The 22,305-nt window shown below is 35.3% G+C and overlaps 1 protein-coding gene across 1 annotated transcript in view; it reads right to left on the reverse strand.

Moving 5' to 3' along the window:
* Nucleotides 1-487: 487 nt before the first annotated feature.
* The window catches only part of SLC44A4 (solute carrier family 44 member 4), a 1,277,084-nt gene continuing 1,255,266 nt past the window's right edge, over nt 488-22,305 (reverse strand). The window contains exon 23 of the mRNA XM_044082136.1: nt 488-3,929. Within this exon, the coding sequence (XP_043938071.1) occupies nt 3,820-3,929 (110 nt within the window). The 3' untranslated portion in view covers nt 488-3,819. The remainder of the gene's footprint in view (nt 3,930-22,305) is intronic.

A 22,305-nucleotide genomic window follows, 5' to 3' on the forward strand; every position in this document is an offset into this window, starting at 1 on the left:
TATTATTTTGAAAGAAGTTGTGTTAGTGTTGTGGAAAGTGATGGGATAAATGAGTAGGGGAGGAAGTTTTTATTTGGCTGTATGTACATGTTGTCAGGAAACTATAGGAGATTGCAATGCAGTGGGGAATGGGAAACATACCTTGTCTCCACTGGAGTTGGTATACTTAATTTACATGAGGTGTGAGGTGCAGGGGGGCTTGACTCCTGGGGAAACATTGAAACAAGTGTGTTTGTTGGTTCAGTTATCTTTGAGGTGGAGGGGGTATTACTAATTTGTGCATTGTACCATTTGATGTTACGGGATGTGATGATTTAAATGCACAGTGTTATGTTGTTTCGTTGTTCTAGGTTTTCAGTGTTGTGTTTTCAACGTTATGGTCTCAATGTTTTGTGGTTCAATATTTTGAAGTAGACCCATATACACACACAGAATCATAGCATCACATATGTATCACCTGTGCTGTCAAGGTCAGGACTGTACCTGTATTTGCTGAACAGGATTAATAACAGAAGTTTGGTGTGAGAAATACTATAACCATGTTTTTGAATGATTCAATGGCAGACTGTATGAAAACATTAGCATGGTGTGTGTGTGCGTGCATGCATGCATGCTTGGAGGGGGGTCTGTGTCATTTAAAAGAGTGATTAAAGGTATGGAAATAGCTCCTGTGCTTTCTGATAAAACAAAGTGTAGAGATCTACATACCACTGAGATTTGTTGTACTGAGTTAGCAGTCCCAAAATCTTCACTACTTTGCTTTTAAAATGACAGATTCACAGAGGAACAGATACATACTTTACATGTTAGTTGCTTAGGAACTCTTAACTAGTTACAGATTAATTTCTGATCATATTAATTCCTGAGGAAAGTTCCATTCAGCCTTAAATGTTAGCATCGGTCAAAACTGAAATGAGTTCATTGTTTTTGTATTTGGAGAAAAAATTAACCCATTTTATATTGCCTTACTGCTTTTTGACTTCTGAGGTATGTTCCACTAGTGCAGATTTATTTGGTTACCATTTTATCTCCCCAAATGGGGCTTGAAATACAAAAACAAAATCCTGCCCACAAAACTGTGTCCACTCAATGAAGACTAATACAAAAGTGATCACTTAGCCATTACAGGGTGCAATAAGCTACTGTTCTGTGAGCCCAGTACATGACAGTGTGGCAGTCTGCATAAGATAAAATAAAATCCACCATATTCAGGAAAATAATAGAAACCAAGTTGATTATTTAGTGCTTCTGTCTCCTTATTTTGCAAGGTTTCTTCAGTTTACATATATAAATGTATCACTCAAACATTGATACCATACAATAATAAATAATATGCTTTCTATTACCTAACTAAACATTCCCCAAATAACCATTCAACATAATGTATTAAGATTCCTTTTTATTGTTAAAAGTGTTTTAACACTAATTGTTCCCCATCTGCCACTCCATCTTCTTGTTCTCCAATGAGGTATATATAAATATCTTGTTGGAAAACAACTAGAATGGCAAATCAGGTTGATGGCCAGAATGTTACCTGGTTTAAATTAAACAATTAGTGTTAAACAGCTTTAAAAATGAAAAAAACATGTTTAATAAATTATGTTGAATTGTAAGTTAGGCAATGGAAAGTGTGACAGTATTAGATGTATGGTATAAACGTTTGCATGTTAATTGTGTATGTATTCTAATGAAGTCTTGTAAAGTAAGACAAAAACAATAAATAAACTGCTTATTTTCTATTATTATCCTCTGCGCAGTGGATTTTGTATTTTATTTTGGAGCAGTTATCTACTACAGGCTTTGATCTCTATATTTTAGTCTGTAGCTGGTGTTTTGTCTTTAATCTCAAAGAAACTGGATACAGTCTGCTGCACTAATTTTAATTTTGGGCAGACGTGCACACTCGGAGGCATATACTTAGTCAATCCTGAAGCAGATGAGGCTGGAATAAAAACAAATGTTTGTGTGTGCCCCGTTACTCTCAGCTTTGCAGTTTATAAAGAAGAAACACTTTTACCTACATTCTTATGTTTTTTTTCAGAGAACTGGCCAACCATGTCTCACTCATACATAACTAGGCCACATTCCTTTTTAGCAAACTTTCTCAGAATGAATGACCTCAGGCCATTTTGTAGTGCAATGTATCAGCACTGTCTCTTTGGAGTGACATGGGTATCAAAGTTCCAAACTACCCACCTTACTCCCCGGTATTATCTACTGCACATCTGCATTAATGTCTTTGCCATTGTAATTGATCTTAAATCGCAGGCATAATGTGAGAGCTGTAGTTATTTTACCACTAAGCGAAAATAACAGATGCATATAATTTGCAGTGTACCAAGTGTATTCAAGAAAATGTAAGCAGCCACCTGTCCACCCCCACCACTTCTACTTAGAAAATGGTTTTGTGTGTAAAACTACAGCAAATCACTTAAGAGATTGCTGGAACTTTGTTACAGACTGGAAAATAAAAGTTACAGCTCAACTGCTGAGAAATATGCACAAATCCTCAGTCCCTGCATTACAGAGTAACAAAGTAGAAAACCTTTATGAGGACTATGTACCTACACAGTCCTTGATATCCCTTTTTTGGTAGCAGAGGTTGTAGCACAAATTTATAGGATTTGTCTTCTGTTCTAAGTAAAATGCACTATAAAATTATGCTGAGTGAACGCTGTCATTCCTAAACCATTTGCTTTACTAGTTTTCTGGTAACTGAAACAACTAGATAGGCTCATATAAACCTCTACCACAAAAACAAGCTGAAGCAAATATCTGCATGCAGTACTTGTAGTGCTTGGGTTATGAGTGAGACTTTTTAGGATTTACCGACCAGCGGTAACAGGAGGTGCCGGCGGAGTCCACCATAGCAAGGAATCGTGGAAAGTGAAGTGCATTTAGACTTAATCTGACCTGCAGTTAAGTAAGTACTACCTCATAAATTTAACAGACTGCAATTTTGTCCAACAAATACATAGAAACAATGGACATGACAAAGGATGTGGATATTCCATCTGAGTAAGGCAGATGCCATTTTTTCAGTATGCTCTTTTATTGTTCCTTCCCAAGGTTCTTAACCTCCACCCATGCAAAAGTATTTGAATTACTTCTAATTTTCACAGCTGGCCCTTTGGTACTGCTAGTGTTTTAGCCAGCATCATCCTGATACAGAGCTGATTGGTCTAGAACAGCAGTAAGAACAAACATCTTGCTCTCTCAACAGGAGCATATTTCATAATGGAAAATAAAACTAAAATGAGCCAGGTGGCATATAAAGAATAGTTAAACTCCATTCTTTTTTTCCAGACTGGTGCAGACTACTGTCTCAGACACACATGGAACATGAAGAGGTAATGGTTTTTGAAAGGCTGTTAGTTTGCAGCAGTGCTACAGAAAATCAACAGTCTCAAGACTAGCATAAATAGTCAACTTGCCTGTCATGAATGTTGAGTTCCCTGGTACATCAGAGTTTTGCATCCAAAAAGTGTAGTTCAATAACTCTATAAACAATTAATAATCTGATTTATAATACATTCAAAATAAGTCTCTACATGTTTTAAAATTTAATCAAATGCCTCTACACTGTATGTGCACATCCTTGTTTTTCTAAATTTTGAATGATATGGCATACTTGCAAGTGTAGATGCTCTGAAATAACATTAGAGGCAATAGTAATAAAAACATTAAAACTTGCTGGTTGAATTTTTTAAGAGAGTAGGACTTGCATTTTATAAAATTTAATACAGCGGCATTTTGTAAATTAATTGTTTGTTTTGTAGAGTGTATTTATGAGAGGACAGATTCAGAGATGACGATAGACTATTTCTCTTCTTTAGGCTTCTTGTTCTTCTTATTTAATATTTTCATTAGAGATTTAGACATGAAGTATGGCTTCTCAGCTGATCCATCATTCCTTTCCAGGTCTTCCACTGTTGGAGGAAGTGGGGAAAAAAAAGAATTAGAGCCAGATGTTGACCCACAATTGTAATCAATTGCATCAATAGAGTAGGGGGGGGTAAATTATCAGAAGAGCCAAGCTATAAAAATTAACAGGGTGGTATTACTTGGATATGCCCATAAGCTGCATGGGTTACACTGGTCAAAAATCACAACCAGTACTATAGTTTTCTTTTACATCTTAGTTCATTTGTAACACAATATACAAGAAAATATGTAAATTATTTAATATTTAAATAACATTAACACCAAGTACTAAACGTAAACCACAGAGAAATAAAAATTAAGTTAAAATTGTAGAATGCAGCAAAGATATGATCAAACTATTTTTTGTTTCCATTTCACATCTGTACTAGCCCAGTAATCTAGCCATAATCTTTCTACTACCTTTTCCTTGCAAACTGGATAAGAAACCAACTCACAGAACACCCCAGTGAAGTTGAATTCCTTGATCACTTTTTCAACAGGAAATCTCTGCTGGTAAAAGTCTTGCCAATAGCAACCCTTAGACTGTACCTCTGTTTCCAGTGAGGGCTTGGCTGGTCAAGCCAGGGATGAATTTGTGAATACCCACCCAATCATTCAGTGCCTGTATGAAGGAAGATGATGTATCACATTGCTTTGATTGCCACAGGGTTCTGTTCCAGAGGTGGTGAAGGTGCTGTGCAATGAATCATGCTACCATGTGTGACAAAAGGAGATACTGCCAGCATAGCTAGTAGGAATTTTGTAAATAATTGTATGTAATTGGTGAATATCTAAATGATTTACATAAGATGCTTGTGTTACAAATGCATTAGAACTGTATGTCATGTGTATATCAAAATGGTTTGTACAGATATGTGCACTGAAAGGTATTTTATTTATTTATTTATTTAACATTTAACTGGGAAAGTCCAACTTGGAATGAAGCCAGCTTTCAATGGAGGCCCGGGGAGAAACGCTCCAGATGCATGTCTTTGTAACATGGGAGGAAACTGGAGCACCCGGAGGAAACCCACACAAATGCAGGGAGACATGAAGACTACTCACAGAAGGCACTCCAGAAGAGAATCAAACTGGACAACGCTACCACTGCACCACTGTGCCATCCATTTTATAATGTGTTTGTGTTTGAAATGCATCCACAGTGTGTTCTACTGGAAGAGAACAGAAATGTACATGCACTAGTATAACTGTTTAAATGTATATGTTAACAGAGGAAACTGGAGGGAAAACTTTAGTCCAGCAAACTTTAGGAAAATAGCTGAAATTACTTTATAGGCTATGCAATAAAAGATGGTATATTTCACTTTTCAGTGCAGCTAGAGGCACACAATATGGGCTGAGAAATTTTCTGTATTGTCTTCAGAGTGAACTAATTGCTACATGTGAAAGCATGAAGGAATGCAATTGTTTTATGACTTCGAGCATCTACCAAAGATCTGAGGTCTATTTATTTTTACAAGTAGATGTTAAATACTGCCAGCTTCCAGCTGTGGGGGTTTCACCTGGGAACTAGACATCAGGAGACCAGAAATTGTCATTCTGCAAGCTATCCCAGCAGTAATATTGTATATATTAATTTGAGAAGTATCTTAGTGAGACAGAGCATTTCTGCATTCTGTCTTGGACCTGACAACAACTAGAAGATCCATTCACCACATCTGCCTTGCTCTATTAGTAAGTTTTTAGAGTATAGTATGTCTAAGCTTCACTATATTCCTGACTGTATCTAAGAGAGTTGCTATTTTATTTATTTATTATTTGTAAAATAAAATAGTAACTCTCATATACAGTCAGGAATATAGTGAAGTTAAGTTTAGACATTTTTCTTTATTTATTTGAGACTGTCCTGCAATGTTGTTTTAAATGTTTCCTTTGCTTTTGAACTCTGATGTCACTGTGACTATATATTTAGTATTGTCTTGTTCTTTTATTTATTATTAAATATATTTAAACCTTTCACTGTGGCTGATCTGTGTATAGATATTTAGGTTTTGAGATAAACTTGCATATTTATTTGGAGACACTATGTGGGCCACTCCTAACAGCCTTGCTCTTGGTCAAACTACCATTAGTTTAATATTAATATTACACAGTAATATTGGACAGCCTTTGTTAAGGGCCTTAAAGTAGCTGATAAGGAGTGACTGGTGGCAGAGACAACTACCTTATAGTCTGGGCAGAAGGAGGCATAGTTAATAAACCTGTGCCAGCCTTTCCCAGGTGTGTGTGTGTGTGTGTGTGTGCGCACGTTTCAGTTACTTGGGCAGGGACATGAAGCTCTGGTTGAACAGACAGGGTGTTGGGGGTTTTGGCTTGATCACTTGGCTGAGATATCAACTCTGCAGATGTGCCAGTGGGGAGTCTTATTAGGGATCTGGAGAAAGAGGGAGAAACCAGCCCCAGACTGACTGTGGTCTCTGTGTGCTCTTAAGGGAAATTGCACTCGATGCAGAGAGCTGCATCTGGAAATACTGTGTGTGTACTTTTTATCCCCTCAGTGAACATTCTCCATTGTTGCCAGTGGTGAGGCTCCCTGATTACTGGTCCAGTGGAAGGTTGTCATGCCATGTTTCATTTATTTGCTGATGAAAATGTAGTTCCTTGGCTCTTGCATTTGTTGGATTATTTCACTGGTGGAGGTACAAGAGGTCCAGGACCACTGGGTTCCTAATGGCAGGAAAGGCAAGGCATAAACCATCCATCAGAAGTCTATAATATACAGAATAAAGAGGAATTGTCTCCAAATTTTCCAGGTAGTTGAGGGTTTTTAAGCCAGTGATAATCTTAGTTAGTAACCTCTGGGGTCTTTTTAGTTGTTTTATATATCTAGTGAGGTTCATCCTAAAGGGGTCATCGTATTCAATAACTGGCCCAATTAATGACCTCTTTCTATCTGAATTACATCCCTTAGGCAATCAGCTGCAGTGTGAAGAAGGACTTTCTGACTATTGTTGTTACATGATGATCAAAACAGAAGGCGTTATCAACGCAAGTTCCATGGTCTTTAACAACATTCTGATTTTGCAGTGAGGTATTGTCTATGTTGTACACTGGGGGTAGGGGTTGTTTATTAAATATGACATTATTACACTTTTTAGCATTCAATCTGAAACCATTTTAGTATGTCAGGTATTTACATGTGTAAATTTGCTCAAGGACTTTGGCATCACAGTGGGACTTGACAATGACTTCCAGTTTACAGCCATCTACAAACTGGGTTAACCAGAGGTCTTAGTCCACAGCCTGGAAAGCAAATTCTGAACAGCAGATGTCCCAGCACTGAACCCTGTGGAACACCTTTTGTCACCTTCATGCTCCCTGATAAGGCACCTGCTACCCACACTGCATGGGTTCTGTCTTTTAGCCAATTTGCTATCCATCTTACTTCATAGTAATCTATTGTAATGCACTAAGCTTGCTAACATGGGGGATGGTAAAGTATGCTGAGTGGACAGCATGATCATGGTCAATAACCTGTGTTACGCTTTTTAAGATATTGACCCAATTGATTAGACAGGATCTGCCCTTGTACAAAACATAACTGCTGTGGGTCTAGCATAATGAGATTTTTAATATCATAGCTTATTAGGTCAGTTATATCTTCCATGAGTTTGCAAATAAAACTTGCCAGGCTGATGGGCCTTTAATTCCTGGGTGTCAGTGGTGAGGCCAACCTTGTGGAGTGGTATCACTAATGGTGTGTAGCAAAGCTCAGGAACAAAGTCATTTGCTAAACTCAGGTAAAATATTTGAAAGAATGGCTATGTCAGGCTTGTTTAGTTCTATTTATTAATCAGTCAAGTATATTTTTAGGTTATATTGATAAAGTATTTTTAGTCCTGAAGAGCACCTTCAGTAAATGTTCTTTAGTGATAATAGAGATCTGGGGATATGTGGGCTTTGGATAGTTATCCCTTGGGTAAAATTTGCATTGAATTTTTTTGCAAGTAGATTGGCAATGTCTACTGGATCAAAGTGGTGCCTTTATGAAAGAGCGCTGTTAGGTGTTATTTCTTAGTTTCCTAATGTAGATAAAATGGATTTGCAACTATCCTTTGCTTCAGATGCCAACTTACATTCATGGACTACTTTAGTAGACCCAATAGTATTTTTCAAGTTTTTAATCAATCTTCTCACAATATCCTTTATATGTGGGCCTTTTCACTGGCTGCATGCTTACGTTTTTTTTTTCTTTCATTTTAATGTTTATTTAGGCTGATGGACCACCAAGGTGGCTTGTTTTTGAATTCCCAATTGTATGTACACCTGGTTGGGACTGTCAGTTCCACACATTTATCTGAGTGGGTAGAGAATTCCTTTGTGAAGCTACCTGCCACAGCAACATCTGGGTTGAAGCATCTATAACTAATTTTGAAGCTTTACCATAAAATTTGATGAGATTAGTATGTTTGAAATTCTTATATTCTAAGATACTGGTTTTAGTGGGATTAAATTATTGGACTATGAAGATGACTAGTTTATGATCTGACTTAACTGGAGAAAGAGATACCAGAGCAATATTACAAAAAGAAGCTATATTCAAAGACCCGGACAAGAATATTAGGCCATCTAGTGTGTTTGTTAATTTATTCCAGAGATTTTTTTTTTGTCAATAAATCTAAGAACTTTTAGGCATATTCTACATTGGAGATATAGGTATTCTAGCTTATTGAGGGGTGGTTAAAGTCTCACAAAATAACAGCCTTCTTATAGGGAATTTATCAAGTACATTTAGGAACCTTACATGATTTTCTGGGTACATAGAGGGTATACTGTAACAGACTGTAAACTGTTTAGTGCAATATGGAATTCAATGAGTTCCATTTGTGTCTTTCTAACAAATCTGGAGACGCCACCCATCAGGTCTGAAGGCATAGGTAAGTGCCAAATCCAGGTATGGAGGGAGCGCTTTCTGAATATTTAAACCAGGTTTCTGTAATTAAACAGACAAGGCTACATTCTAAATGCAGGAGCGCTTCAAAATCAGGCAATATGTTGTTGAAGCTTCTGACACTAGCACTGAAAAGAGACACTTTAATGTGATCCTCCTCTAGATTTGATGTTAATTACACTGGGATGTCCATTAGCTGGACTCTAAATAAAAAGAGCAATATGGAGGTAGCAAGGGCTTAAGCCAGTATGCAGAAGCCCTGGAATGAGATGCAGGCCATCCTTTGCAAAACAAGTAGAATTGCCAAGCATTTTGTCCCATACTGACACATATGGAACTCATTGGAATGACATCAACTATTTAGCCTATCCGTGCCTAGGCATCATTCTTGGAAAAGGAAGAATTCCACTCAGGACCAGAGTCTTGCTTGCATTTATGATATGCACAGAGTTATGACATGTCTCTCTACATATTCCTGATGGTTTTGGATCTAAACTTGTTCACCCCAAGTGGACACCCACCATGTCACATTTGTTAGGTGAAAGGGCCTTAAGTACCCTTGAGATATCAGAGATCCTGGCACCTGTAAATCAACTTCCCATTTCGCAGTCTTTGTCCAGCCTAGTTTTAAGAGAATCAGTGTGCATGACTATCATTAAAACATTTCTATTTGCAGAGGAGTTGGTGTACTGGATTTGAGATAATTTCATTTTTCCTGATTCTTTGCTGAATGTGTGTCTGAAGCTGATTTGGTGCTGGATATTTTCTGAGTCCTCATGGGTCTAGGAAACTTTGGCAATGATTGTTTTACAGCAAGCAGGGCTTGCAGTTCTGGGTTGTAGGCACATACTACCACACACTCCCTAGGATCACACACTTGGCAAGTACTAGTACTCGCCTCTCAAACTAGACCACTAGGCAGTGTTTAGGCTGTGAGACCTGGCCACCAGCCTCTCCCCTGTCTGGCTCTTATCTATCTGACCAACTCCTCCACCCAGACCATTAATCAAACCTGGGACTCTAAGGTTCCAGTCAGGGTTCTACTCTTTTGCACCACAGGGCTGACATTCTGCTGAAAGAAGTTATAGACTAGGACCTGTGCTATAAGAGCTCCATGAGGGCATCTCATCAGATAACATGCAAATTATTCTCTTAGCGTAACTAGTACTGTTTAAAATAAAAGACAAGCTATACTGTGTGACTCGGTCTCAGATTAAATTATCTCACTATAAAGCAGCTACTTATGCTTTTATACATAAGTAGTACACTGTATACATATCTGTTGGACAACATTTTTGGCCGTTTTGCTTAATTTAACATATGCTTTGCTTTTGTGAACTACATACACTGTAATGTATGTATCTGTATTAGATATACCAGATTTCAAACATGTGCTTCAGTTAACTGGCACTGTTATAATAACTGTGTATTAATACTGCAAATTATTTGATTTCTTTTGGGGCTCGACTAATAAAATTTTGCTAAAAGAGTAGCACTCAGAGATTATATCTTACCAAAAGTTTTAATAGTCTCAGCTTTTGCACAAAAATTTATCTAGGTAATCATGATAAATGAATAACTGGACTATTTTGGGCATGAATCAGGCAGCAAGGACATGGACAATGAAGCATTATTTAAATATTTAGAGAAAGCAGTCAAACAACAGGTCTTGGTAACATGAAAGGAAACTAAAGTATCCAAAACAAAAAAAAAACTCCACTGTGAGAGGAGAAATTAAACAAAAGCATAAACTAAAGAAAATAAAATCACATGAGACCATGATCAATAATCAGAACCGAGAGTGGTGAGTCATCAACACTAACCAGAAGGACATCCTTTAGTGGATAATCACTGGACACAGATTCAGAAAGTGGGGAGGATAGCTCTGGATGATAACAAACATGGAATGTGAATTTGGAAGACTTTGGTATCCTCCTCCCCCATTAAAGAGCTAAGAACATGAATTAAGAAGGTGGGAAGAGTCTACATGAACTCAGATGAACATAACTTCACAAAGTGGGAGGAAGATGCTGGACAACTAAAAGAGAGGCAGGAGGTGTTCCTGGACAGTTGATCTGGAGACAAATTTGGGATGGGGAGGGGATCCTAAACCGCATTCAACGAACACAATTTCAGAAGGTGAGGAAAATAGTGGGGTTTTTTTTGTTTTTTTTTTGTTTGTTTTTTTAACATTTGTGTACTTGGGCTGAGTCAGAAAATGGTCCATGTGGATCAATGCTCCACACAGGTTAACAGAGGTTGAATAAATAAATAAAACCTAGACAACGATGAATTTAGAATGTATAGGGTGCAGAGACAGCACAGCTGATCATATTGTAGACTCTGTCGATGTCATTTTGCAAATCTGTTGTAAAATGTTAAACTTTAGAAAAGTTATTAGAAGGTATTCACTAATTAAGCAATGGCATACTTTTGGTAGTTAGCAATATTTTGACAAAAAAAAATTCAGAATTTTCTACTTAGTGAGTATAAATCATAAAATTGTAAATGTCATTGCAAAATTCTGCCAGACTATATGATTTTTACAGCTGCTACATCTTTTACCAAATATTTATACACTCATTCCTGCTGAAGTTCATTTATATCACATTCCTGTCCCACACTGATATTTTCTTGGTGCTAAGCTTTCCTGCTTTAAATGTTGCCTTTGCACATTTATCAAGACCAAATGACATTGCCATATCATTTGAGAAGCTGTTAGCAACTTGCAGTTGTGCTTTCGGGTCCACAGCTGATGAGCTATACAGTTTTAAGTCATCCACAAAAAGACAATGTAAAGTATTTACACTTAGTTGTTTTCTGGGAACCAACCATGACCTAACTGGTTAAGTAGACCGCTTAAAAGGTTAAGGGCAAAATGAAAAAGTAGCTGTGACAAAAACTTTCAATTTTTATCCCTTGGATAATAATTTGCCCTTTATCATGGCTTTACTGTGAACTGGTTTGCCACTCTTTCATAGTTGCTATAGGGTTGATAGGAGGTTACTAGGGCTTTAACAAATCTAGTCATGTAATACCTTTGTTCCCTAGTTGACCATGGTTAGATGGTCATTGTTAGAGTGAATCAGTGATTAGCACTGACTGCCCCTGTCCATGAGGGACACAAGTGCCACCCCATGGTGAATTTCCTGTATCCCATCCAGTTGTCAAGGTTGCACTTAAACAGGGTCATTGAGGAGCTCTGCTTCATGTGAAGTGGGAGTTTATTTATGAGGCATGGCAGTCTCTGGAAGATACATCTGTCTTTCCAAAATGTTCTGTTTATGTCACAGCCTAGGTTGAGATCCCTGGTGCAAGTAACTCTTGTCCCATTTGATTTGCAGATAAGAGTCACTCTCTCCAAGCATTTCAACCTAGCCTGTGATATAAACTACCTTGTATATACCCTTCCAGATGTATAAAGTTTACCTTATACATGTGAAGATGCTGTCAAATACTTTTCTGTAATCTATCCATACCATACTTAGATTCTTCCCCTTTTCACAATTCCCCATTATGGTTTTATTTACCAACAAATTATCCTTTGTTCCATATGACTTTCTTTTGTTACCCTTGTGTTCGACTGCTATAATTGAGTTTTCTTCTAGATGACTATAAACTTTACATGAGCTACAGTATATAGTTTCTACATCACTGGAAGACACGTTATTGGCCTATAGTTTATAGGATGGCTTATAGGACTCATTCTTAAGGAGGAGTACCCTTTTTTCATGTTGTTAACCAGGTTGGTGTCTGTTCAGGATCCGCATATAAATAGTTCTTATTCATGGCTAAAGCTTCATGTAAAGATGTCAGTTCTTTTAGCCATAAGTTAGGTACTGCATCTGGGGCTGGGGTTTTACAATTAGGAGCTTTTCTTAATTTTATTTCAGTTACTCCAGACATTACTTTATCTGATTTCATATCCTGGACATTTGAGCTTCTTACTGTTTCTTTGACTTCTATCCATGCAGCATCTTTGTAATGTTCCATAACGTCGTCATAAATATTTCTCCAAAATTCCCATATTTCTTTTTTTGGCAGTGTTGCTAATTCTTTTGTTTTGTTTCCCAGTTCTCTATAAAACTTTTCTTGGACATCAATGAATTACTTATTTTGTACTTTTCCTTTATGTTTATCTGCATATCTTCTAAGTTTTTTCTGCTTCTGCTGATATCACTGCTACTGAAGCCTGGCTAAGCGAATCACAACTACTCCTTAATGCCAAAAATACCCCCAAAAAACAAAGCTTCTACTCTTCTCAGCAAAACTCCTTTTATCCATCTGTTATATTTTCTCCCAAAACAACACAAAAATTGAAATTGTATCCCATGTTAAAATATTAGATATTACCATTAACAATAAACTTACATTTGAACACCATATTTGTAATGCAATTAAAAAAACCCACTGCAAATTAGGGACACTATAAAGACAAACATTTCATGGACAGCTCCACCAAAAAAGAATCTCAACAACACTTACTTGCTCCCCTCCCTCTTATACAGCACCCCTATTTTCACCAACCTGCACTCAGCTCTAAAGAAAAAAAAAGTCTCCAGTCCTGCTATCATAAACTCACCAAATTTTTCACAGGCAGCTCCTACCGTTCATACCACTGACGAGCTGTAAGAGAAGTAAACTGGCTAGAATTTCCACATCACCTTAATCTCCTTCAACTGTCCATAGCACACAAAATTGTCTACAACACAAACAACTGCCCTGCTCTTAAGAACATTCTAATACCCTACAGCCCCACCAGAACCCTCCATTCTGAAAATAAACAACTCATAACTGTCCATGTACCAAACTGGAACTCACTTCCAACCAGCATAAATGCCATTGGCTGCTTCAACAAATTTAAACTCACCCTGAAGAACTATCTACTAAACACTCATGTCTGCCCCTGCATCTATCCAAATAGGTAAACATCTCTCTCTTTCTTTGAGCTTTCCCTGTAGCTTACCTCAATTTTTACCCCTCAAAACTAGTAGGAAACTATTTTGATCTATAAGCTATTTTAAACAACTCTATTCTTACTACTGATCTTTCTAACCTTAACTATCATACCCTAAACCTACCTTTTCTGTTAACTATCCATTAAAACTCTCTCTCTACTGATTTTCCTTTCTTACCTTTCAACCCATTCAATATATACCACAAAAATGTTCTTGTAAATTACTCTGTTTGTCTCTGAAATTGTAATCCCACAATTTATAATTTTTCTCAATAATGTTATATTATACTGTATTGTACTGTAAATAGTTATCTGTGCATGCATAATGTCTTGTGGAACTTTTTTCCCGGGGCCGTCACTGAAAATGGGCTCCTGACCTAATCAGACTTTCTCAGTCAACAAATGACTATTTTATAAATAAATAAGTAAATACTACTACTTGCAATAGTGTATGCTAGATCCTGGTCTGTTCTGATACTGTGGCATTGCTTTTACCACATCTATCTTTCTAAATATTTTTGTTGATCTGTTCCTTCTTCTATACTCGCCTAACAGTGACTCTTCCTGCCTCAACTGCATTATAATTCTCCCTGTTGAAAGCTTCAGTGATGGCATTTTATTTCTTCCCCTCCTTTCCCTTATTACTCTTCATTTTTGTGGCAAGACTTTATCCGTTATTAACTTGGCTGCACAGTAATATATCCCGATGTACTTCTGTTATGTCACATAAACTTTGGTTAATGGTTTTGATTACTGTGTTCATCTTTGTTATTAGACATCCAACATTTTGGGTCTTGTTTACTTTCTGTAATCTATTTCTTTCATTGATCTTAATGCGTCTGTAAATCTCTATTAAATCAAGCAACTCTGCCTTTATATCATTTACTTCTAAACTGAGGGCATATTCTTTGCTCTCTGTTTCTTGTGGGCATTCTGTAGAAAGTGCCATAATATCTTCTGGAGACATTCTCTTCAGCTGCATCTTGCTCTTTCATATGGGAACTCAATGGCCTATCACTCCACAACATTGTGTCAAACTTGCCACTGCTTCCTGCTCCTTCCCTTGCTGTGCAACTCCAACTAAACTTTTATACTGGTTTCCTATAGAAGGTGCCAAACAAGGTATGTTCATGTGGCAAGTGATCAGAAGATTCCCATTCCACCCATTTCTCTTTAATTTGGGGATGCAGTGTTCCATTATGCTGTTTCTTTACCAGAGTTGGACTTTCTACACTAAATCCTTCACTTAACAGGTATTACATAATTTCATCTTCTAACTTCTACTTTAATGCCCCCCCCCTTGTGATCTTATTTTCCGTATTGTGAAATTTCCCATATCTTGGTACCTTTGCCTGTATTTCTCTTCAAATACCTTTAGAGCTCCTTTTTTGTACTGATTAGTTTGACTTTCTCCTTTGCATAAATATTACAACATATCAGATCTCTTTTTCTTTCTCATGTTTCTTTTTTTTATATCTTTCAAAAATCTCTAGGCTTTGTTCTTTATATCTTTATATTTTCACACTTCCTCTGCCGCTTCTTTTTTCAAGTGCCCCAAAGCATCTTTGTCTATGTAATTTTTTTTTGTGGATCTGATGTATCGGGTCTATATTAGATATTCGAATGCTTAAAAGTTCAAATCACTAAAGAACGAAATTTAGTGATCGAATGCTTAAATGTTTGAATATCTATAAAAAAAATATTAAAAAAAAAAAAGAAAAAGTAAAGGGTTTAAGCTCCAAGATCTCCGAGATCGCATTTCAGTGTGCTACAGTGCAGAAACAGAAAATGTCCTATTTCCTACACTGTAGTGCGATCTTGGAGTCGGTATATTTAAGTAGCAGGGGGGGTGGGGGTGCCCACCTGCTTACACCCTTTAGTTTTGCTTTTTTATTTTTTTTTTATTTTTATGTATATTCGAACATTTAAGCATTCGATCACTAAAGTTAGTTCTTTAGTGAATCAAATTTTTAAGCATTCAAATATCTAATACAGACCCAATGTATCAATGAAGGCAAATTTGCATTTGAAGCTTTTGACAGTTTTTCTTATGCAGGTATTTTTCTTTCCTCTAATTTCACACTGAACCTTTTTGATCTATAAATTCTGGCCTTCTTGAATAACAGTGACAAAACATAATGTCTTCCTTATCCCCAATAGTCCACTCTATCATCCTTATGGCTCTTATTTTGGCCAGTAACTTTTTGTATTTTTTATGGTCTACTATTTCCTTCGATAATGGGGGGGGGGTCCTTCCCCTGGGCCTGGCCTAACCAAATTGCAGAAATGCTTCCAAGTCTTGAGGACTCTATAGTGACATGTTTTCCCATTCCTGGCACCAGTGTGCATACCAGGATTGGGCACTTATTTTATCCGGGGACTTGTGCACCCAGCTGTCTTTTTAGATTTTTAACCTACCTCTGTCTATGATATATGCTATATAAAATACAGTCTATATATCATGTTGTTGTTGTTGTGTCTTTCGGCTTTTCCCGGTTAGGGGTCGCCACAGCGAAACTCCAGTCCGCTAATGATTGGCAGTAGATTTTTATGTGCCGAGTTGCCAGCCCTGACGCACAACCTTCAACAAAGGTATGCCCATTCACGCAGGTCTCCACAGAGAAGACGCTCTAGCTGAGAATCGAACAGGACAACGTCTATCTGTGAGGAGACAATGCTACCGCAGCACCACCACCGCAGTTATTTTGTAAATTTTAAATTCAATTCCAGCAATAGTGCTCTCCTTTTCTTGCTGATTTTATCATCTCTCCATTTGGACCATGATCATGGATCTTAGTGTTTTGGACTCAAGTGTCCTGTAGAGGCTTCTAGATGTTACAAAAACAATGGGGCAGTGACAAACCTGAATAACTGGTTGTGGGGGAGTTTATGGGACACCTGATCAGCTATAACTATATATATATATATATATATATATATATATATATATATATATATATATATATATATATATGACAAAACGAACCAAACAAAATAACTATACCAAATCCACCACAAGCTATTGAAAGACAGACTGCAACCTGCTCTTTAACGTTTTCGTTCATTTATTAAAAAGAACTTCATCAGAAAAGCACCCTTGGGTTGTACATTCGTCACTTTAGTCACGTGTTCAATTAAATAAATAAATCATTTTGAACTACAATAAATCTTATTACAAATTCATAAAATTGAGTTTGAATAATTGTAACAAACATGTAAGATATAATTTACTCATGTAAAATATTCAAAATGTTTGAAATAAATGTCAACATATATCAATGTTAAAATTTTTGCAAAAGTAAAAAACATTTGATGTTAATCATATCATTCAGACCAGGTGGCTCATCAGCCTTCAACCTGATCTGCCAAATAGATTCCCTACACTCCAAGTGTGTTTTGTAATCTCCACTAAGAACACTATCATCTACCTTCTCTAACACAGAAAAAACAAACTTCTTAAACGAAGTACAATTCATAGAATGTTTTGCAAACGCATTACTCAAATCCTTCTTTTTAATTGCTAAATTATGCTCATAAATACGTTTGTTTAACATTCTAATGGTTTTTCCTATGTAAAAATGTTCACAAGAGGTGCACTGTGCTACATAAACTATGTTAGATGTTCTACATGTGTAATGCTCTTTGACCTTGAATTCGTTGTCTAAGTGTTTTAAAAACACACTGGATGTCCCACTGACAAACCTGCATTGTCTACATCCCTTACATGGATATGTACCAACCTTTGATGCAGAAAATGTTACTTCTTTTCCACCCCTTTCCAAAATCATTTTTAAATTAGTCACTTTTTTGTATGTAAAAACAGGACTGCTGCCTATGGCTTTAACTAGTTCTTGATTTCCCAACACTATTTTCCAATTGGTGAACACAATCTCTCGAATGGTGTTCATTTCATTAGAAATAGGTAGTGGAAATGACAAAACAAATTTCTTTAACACTTCCACCTCACTGTTGTCCCCACTGTTGAAAGCTGTCCAATTCAAAATAGGAACTGCTTTGTGTTGTCTTAATTTCTTGACTTCCCCTATTATTTGGACCAGCCACCTATTTTCATAACCTATTTGGACAAAAAATTGTTTCAAATCAATTATTTCGTGCTCAAATCTATCATTCTCACTGGTAAGCCTACTGAGTCTGATGAATTGGCCTTTTACCACACCTCTTTTCATATGGATGGGGTGTAAGCTCTCATAGTGTAAATATTGATTTACAAAAGTTGATTTTCTAAAAATACAACTGTGAAATCTACAATCTACTGAATCTATGATCAAATTTAAGTCCAAAAAGTTAATGTTTTTCCCAAAATTGACAAAAGTGAATTTTAGAAATGTTGTAGTGGTGTTTAACTGTGCCAAAAAAGCTTAGAAAGAATCCACATCACCTTTCCAAAGGAAAATCACATCATCTATATGGATGGTCCAACAAAGTACAGACAAGGAACAAGGGGAAAACAAAAGGGAAAAAGAGATATTAGATTACAGTGTGAACTTTTTGAATTTAAGTAACATTGTTCTTTCTGATGACATGATTTCTGTTCTCAAAAAAGGTTTTTCCTTTGTTCCTAGTAATAGATGTGATGTGACTAAATTGATAGTGGACTTTAAGTTATATTGTAGAAAGCTGAATTTAAAGTTCATTTTTGACAACACAAGTTTGGTCGAGAATCCAAGTAAACAAATTAGAACTAAAAGCACCTATAATCCTTTGTTGAATGCAACTTTGGCAGTTTTCAACAAACAATGTGAAAAAGATTTTAGGCATATGGACAAGGACACACATTACACTTCAAATTTATCTGAAAGGGAAATTTTAGCTTTAAAGATTTTAGCAAACAACAGAGATCAACGTGTAATGAAGGCTGACAAAGGTGGGACTTTAGTAATTATGAATCAAATAGACTATACACAAAGTATCAACACTTTGTTAGCCAACAACAAAAATTACTTGAAAGTTGACACTGATTTTGTGCTTAGAAGTTTTGACAAGTTAGACAGTCACTTATATGATTTGTTTTGTGATGGCAGCTTTGATTACAACACTTACACCTTTCTGTACACAGAATATCCAAAAATAGCAACACTGTTTGGAATACCAAAGGTGCATAAAGGGAAAGAAAATTTACAGTTTAGACCCATAGTGGCAGCTTCAAAGTCAAAAACTGAAACCATTTCTGTGTGGTTGGATGATTTACTAAATCCCATAGTGCAAAAATCCAAATTTTATTTAAAGGATTCTTGGCACCTCTTGGAGTTACATTTTGTAGGCGAAGATGTATATTTTGCCTCCTTAGACGTTGAGTCACTTTACACCAGTATTGATCAAAGGGAAGGGATAGAATACATGAGAGAATTCCTTAGTAAACACACAGGTTTGGACAACACTAAGGTACACACTTGTTGTGCTTTAATGGAGTTAGTGTTGGAAAATAATTTTTTCAAATTTGACAATAATTTGTACAAACACATATCTGGTGTTGCTATGGGGTCCAGAGTAGCACCAAGTTTTGCTAACTTGGTAATGTCTTCATGGGAGTACAAATATTTAGTTGCACACTTGGTAGACCAAAAGATTTTATTCTATAGAAGATATATAGATGATTCGATTTTCCTTTGGAAAGGTGATGTGGATTCTTTCAAAGCTTTTTTGGCACAGTTAAACACCATTACAACATTTCTAAAATTCACTTTTGGCAATTTTGGGAAAAACATCAACTTTTTGGACTTAAATTTGATCATAGATTCAGTAGATTGTAGATTTCACAGTTGTATTTTTAGAAAATCAACTTTTGTAAATCAATATTTACACTATGAGAGCTTACACCCCATCCATATGAAAAGAGGTGTGGTAAAAGGCCAATTCATCAGACTCAGTAGGGTTACCAGTGAGAATGATAGATTTGAGCATGAAATAATTGATTTGAAACAATTTTTTGTCCAAAGAAGTTATGAAAATAGGTGGCTGGACCAAATAATAGGGGAAGTCAAGAAATTAAGACAACACAAAGCAGTTCCTATTTTGAATTGGACAGCTTTCAACAGTGGGGACAACAGTGAGGTGGAAGTGTTAAAGAAATTTGTTTTGTCATTTCCACTACCTATTTCTAATGAAATGAACACCATTCGAGAGATTGTGTTCACCAATTGGAAAATAGTGTTGGGAAATCACGAACTAGTTAAAGCCATAGGCAGCAGTCCTGTTTTTACATACAAAAAAGTGACTAATTTAAAGATGATTTTGGAAAGGGGTGGAAAAGAAGTAACATTTTCTGCATCAAAGGTTGGTACATATCCATGTAAGGGCTGTAGACAATGCAGGTTTGTCAGTGGGACAATCCAGTGTGTTTTTAAAACACTTAGACAAAGAATTCAAGGTCAAAGAACATTACACTAACATAGTTTATGTAGCACAGTGCGCCTCTTGTGAACATTTTTACATAGGAAAAACCATTAGAATGTTAAACAAACGTATTTATGAGCATAATTTAGCAATTAAAAAGAAGGATTTGAGTAATGCGTTGGCAAAACATTCTATGAATTGTACTTCGTTTAAGAAGTTTGTTTTTTCTGTGTTAGAGAAGGTAGATGATAGTGTTCTTAGTGGAGATTACAAAACACACTTGGAGTGTAGGGAATCTATTTGGCAGGTCAGGCTGAAGGCTGATGAGCCACCTGGTCTGAATGATATGATTAACATCAAATGTTTTTTACTTTTGCAAAAATTTTAACATTGATATATGTTGACATTTATTTCAAACATTTTGAATATTTTACATGAGTAAATTATATCTTACATGTTTGTTACAATTATTCAAACTCAATTTTATGAATTTGTAATAAGATTTATTATAGTTCAAAGTGATTTCTTTATTTAATTGAACACGTGACTAAAGTGACGAATGTATAAAAACGTGGGTTTAACCCAAGGGTGCTTTTCTGATGAAGTTCTTTTTAATAAATGAACGAAAACGTTAAAGAGCAGGTTGCAGTCTGTCTTTCAATAGCTTGTGGTGGATTTGGTATATATATAAATATAAATATATATATATATATAAATATATATATATATATATAAATATATATATATATATATATAAATATATATATATATATATATATATAAATATATATATATATATATATATATATATATAAATATATATATATATATAATATATATATATATATATATATATATATATATATAAATATATATAAATATATATAAATATATATATATATATATATATATATATATATATATATAAATATATATAAATATATATATATATATATATATATATATATATAAAATCAAAATGAAACTCGATAACTAAAGAAAAAGTTACAAGAATCTCCAGTCACAGGCAGCAATAATACGTCCTTCCTTGTTCTAAATATGCTGTAGCAATCAACACCGCACTACAGGCAATTTCCAAAAGATTTCTTTAATGTAAACTTAAAACACACAAAAACGGATCAAGCGCTTTCATCCATGTATCAGAATCAATTAACTAATACATTCCGCAGTATTTAAACATAATTTGGTGCCATTTCATGCTACATTCTGAAAAGCATCAACACAGCTTAAATTCATTGCATAGATTTAATGAATAATTAAAATAAATTGTTCTCACAGTAAAATAATACATGTTACTTCTAATAAAATAACGCAGTGCATACATTAAAAATCTCCCTTGTGGTACTGACCAAATATTGCAAGTGTATTGTTATGTATATAATAAATTATATATTTGTGTACATTTGAATAAAATGTCATAAAAAATCATAAAAAAGTTTTTTTCTACTAATACTTCCTATATACATTTGGATGAAAGTGACAATGTTAATGTTTGACACTTCATAGATCACTAAATTATTTATTATTATTTATCCGTTTTTGTGTGTTTTAAGTTTACATTAAAGAAATCTTTTGGAAATTGCCTGTCATGTGGTGTTGATTGCTACAGCATATTTAGAACAAGGAAGGACGTATTATTGCTGCCTGTGACTGGAGACTCATAACTTTTTCTATATTTATATATATATATATATATATATATATATATATATATATATATATATATATAAATAAATATATACATATAAATATATATAAATATATATATATATATATATATAGATATATATGTATATCTATCAAACTCAAAAACTTCTAAATTAAATACAAAAATAAAAAAATCACTTGAAAGGAATCACACTGAGTCCGAACTGTTGATTAGCGCTTTCATCCTTTATTATGTACAAGGACTTCTTCAGATCTAAGCAAGCAACTCAAAATTTCTGTTTAAATAGGGACTAATGAGATGTAATACAATATTCAAATTGTCAGACCAATTAGAATGAAACCTGTGTAAAATATGCATGATGTAGTACTTATAGCCAATGAAGTGATTTGTCAGAGGTGTCAAAGTGGCTTCCACTGCTGTATACTGTTGACCAATGTTACTACATAAAAAAACATTTCAGTCAAACCA

This window comes from Protopterus annectens, chromosome 9.part0, assembly GCF_019279795.1.
Source record: "Protopterus annectens isolate FY-2018-M chromosome 9.part0, PAN1.0, whole genome shotgun sequence".
NCBI classification, from domain to species: Eukaryota; Metazoa; Chordata; order Ceratodontiformes; family Protopteridae; genus Protopterus; species Protopterus annectens.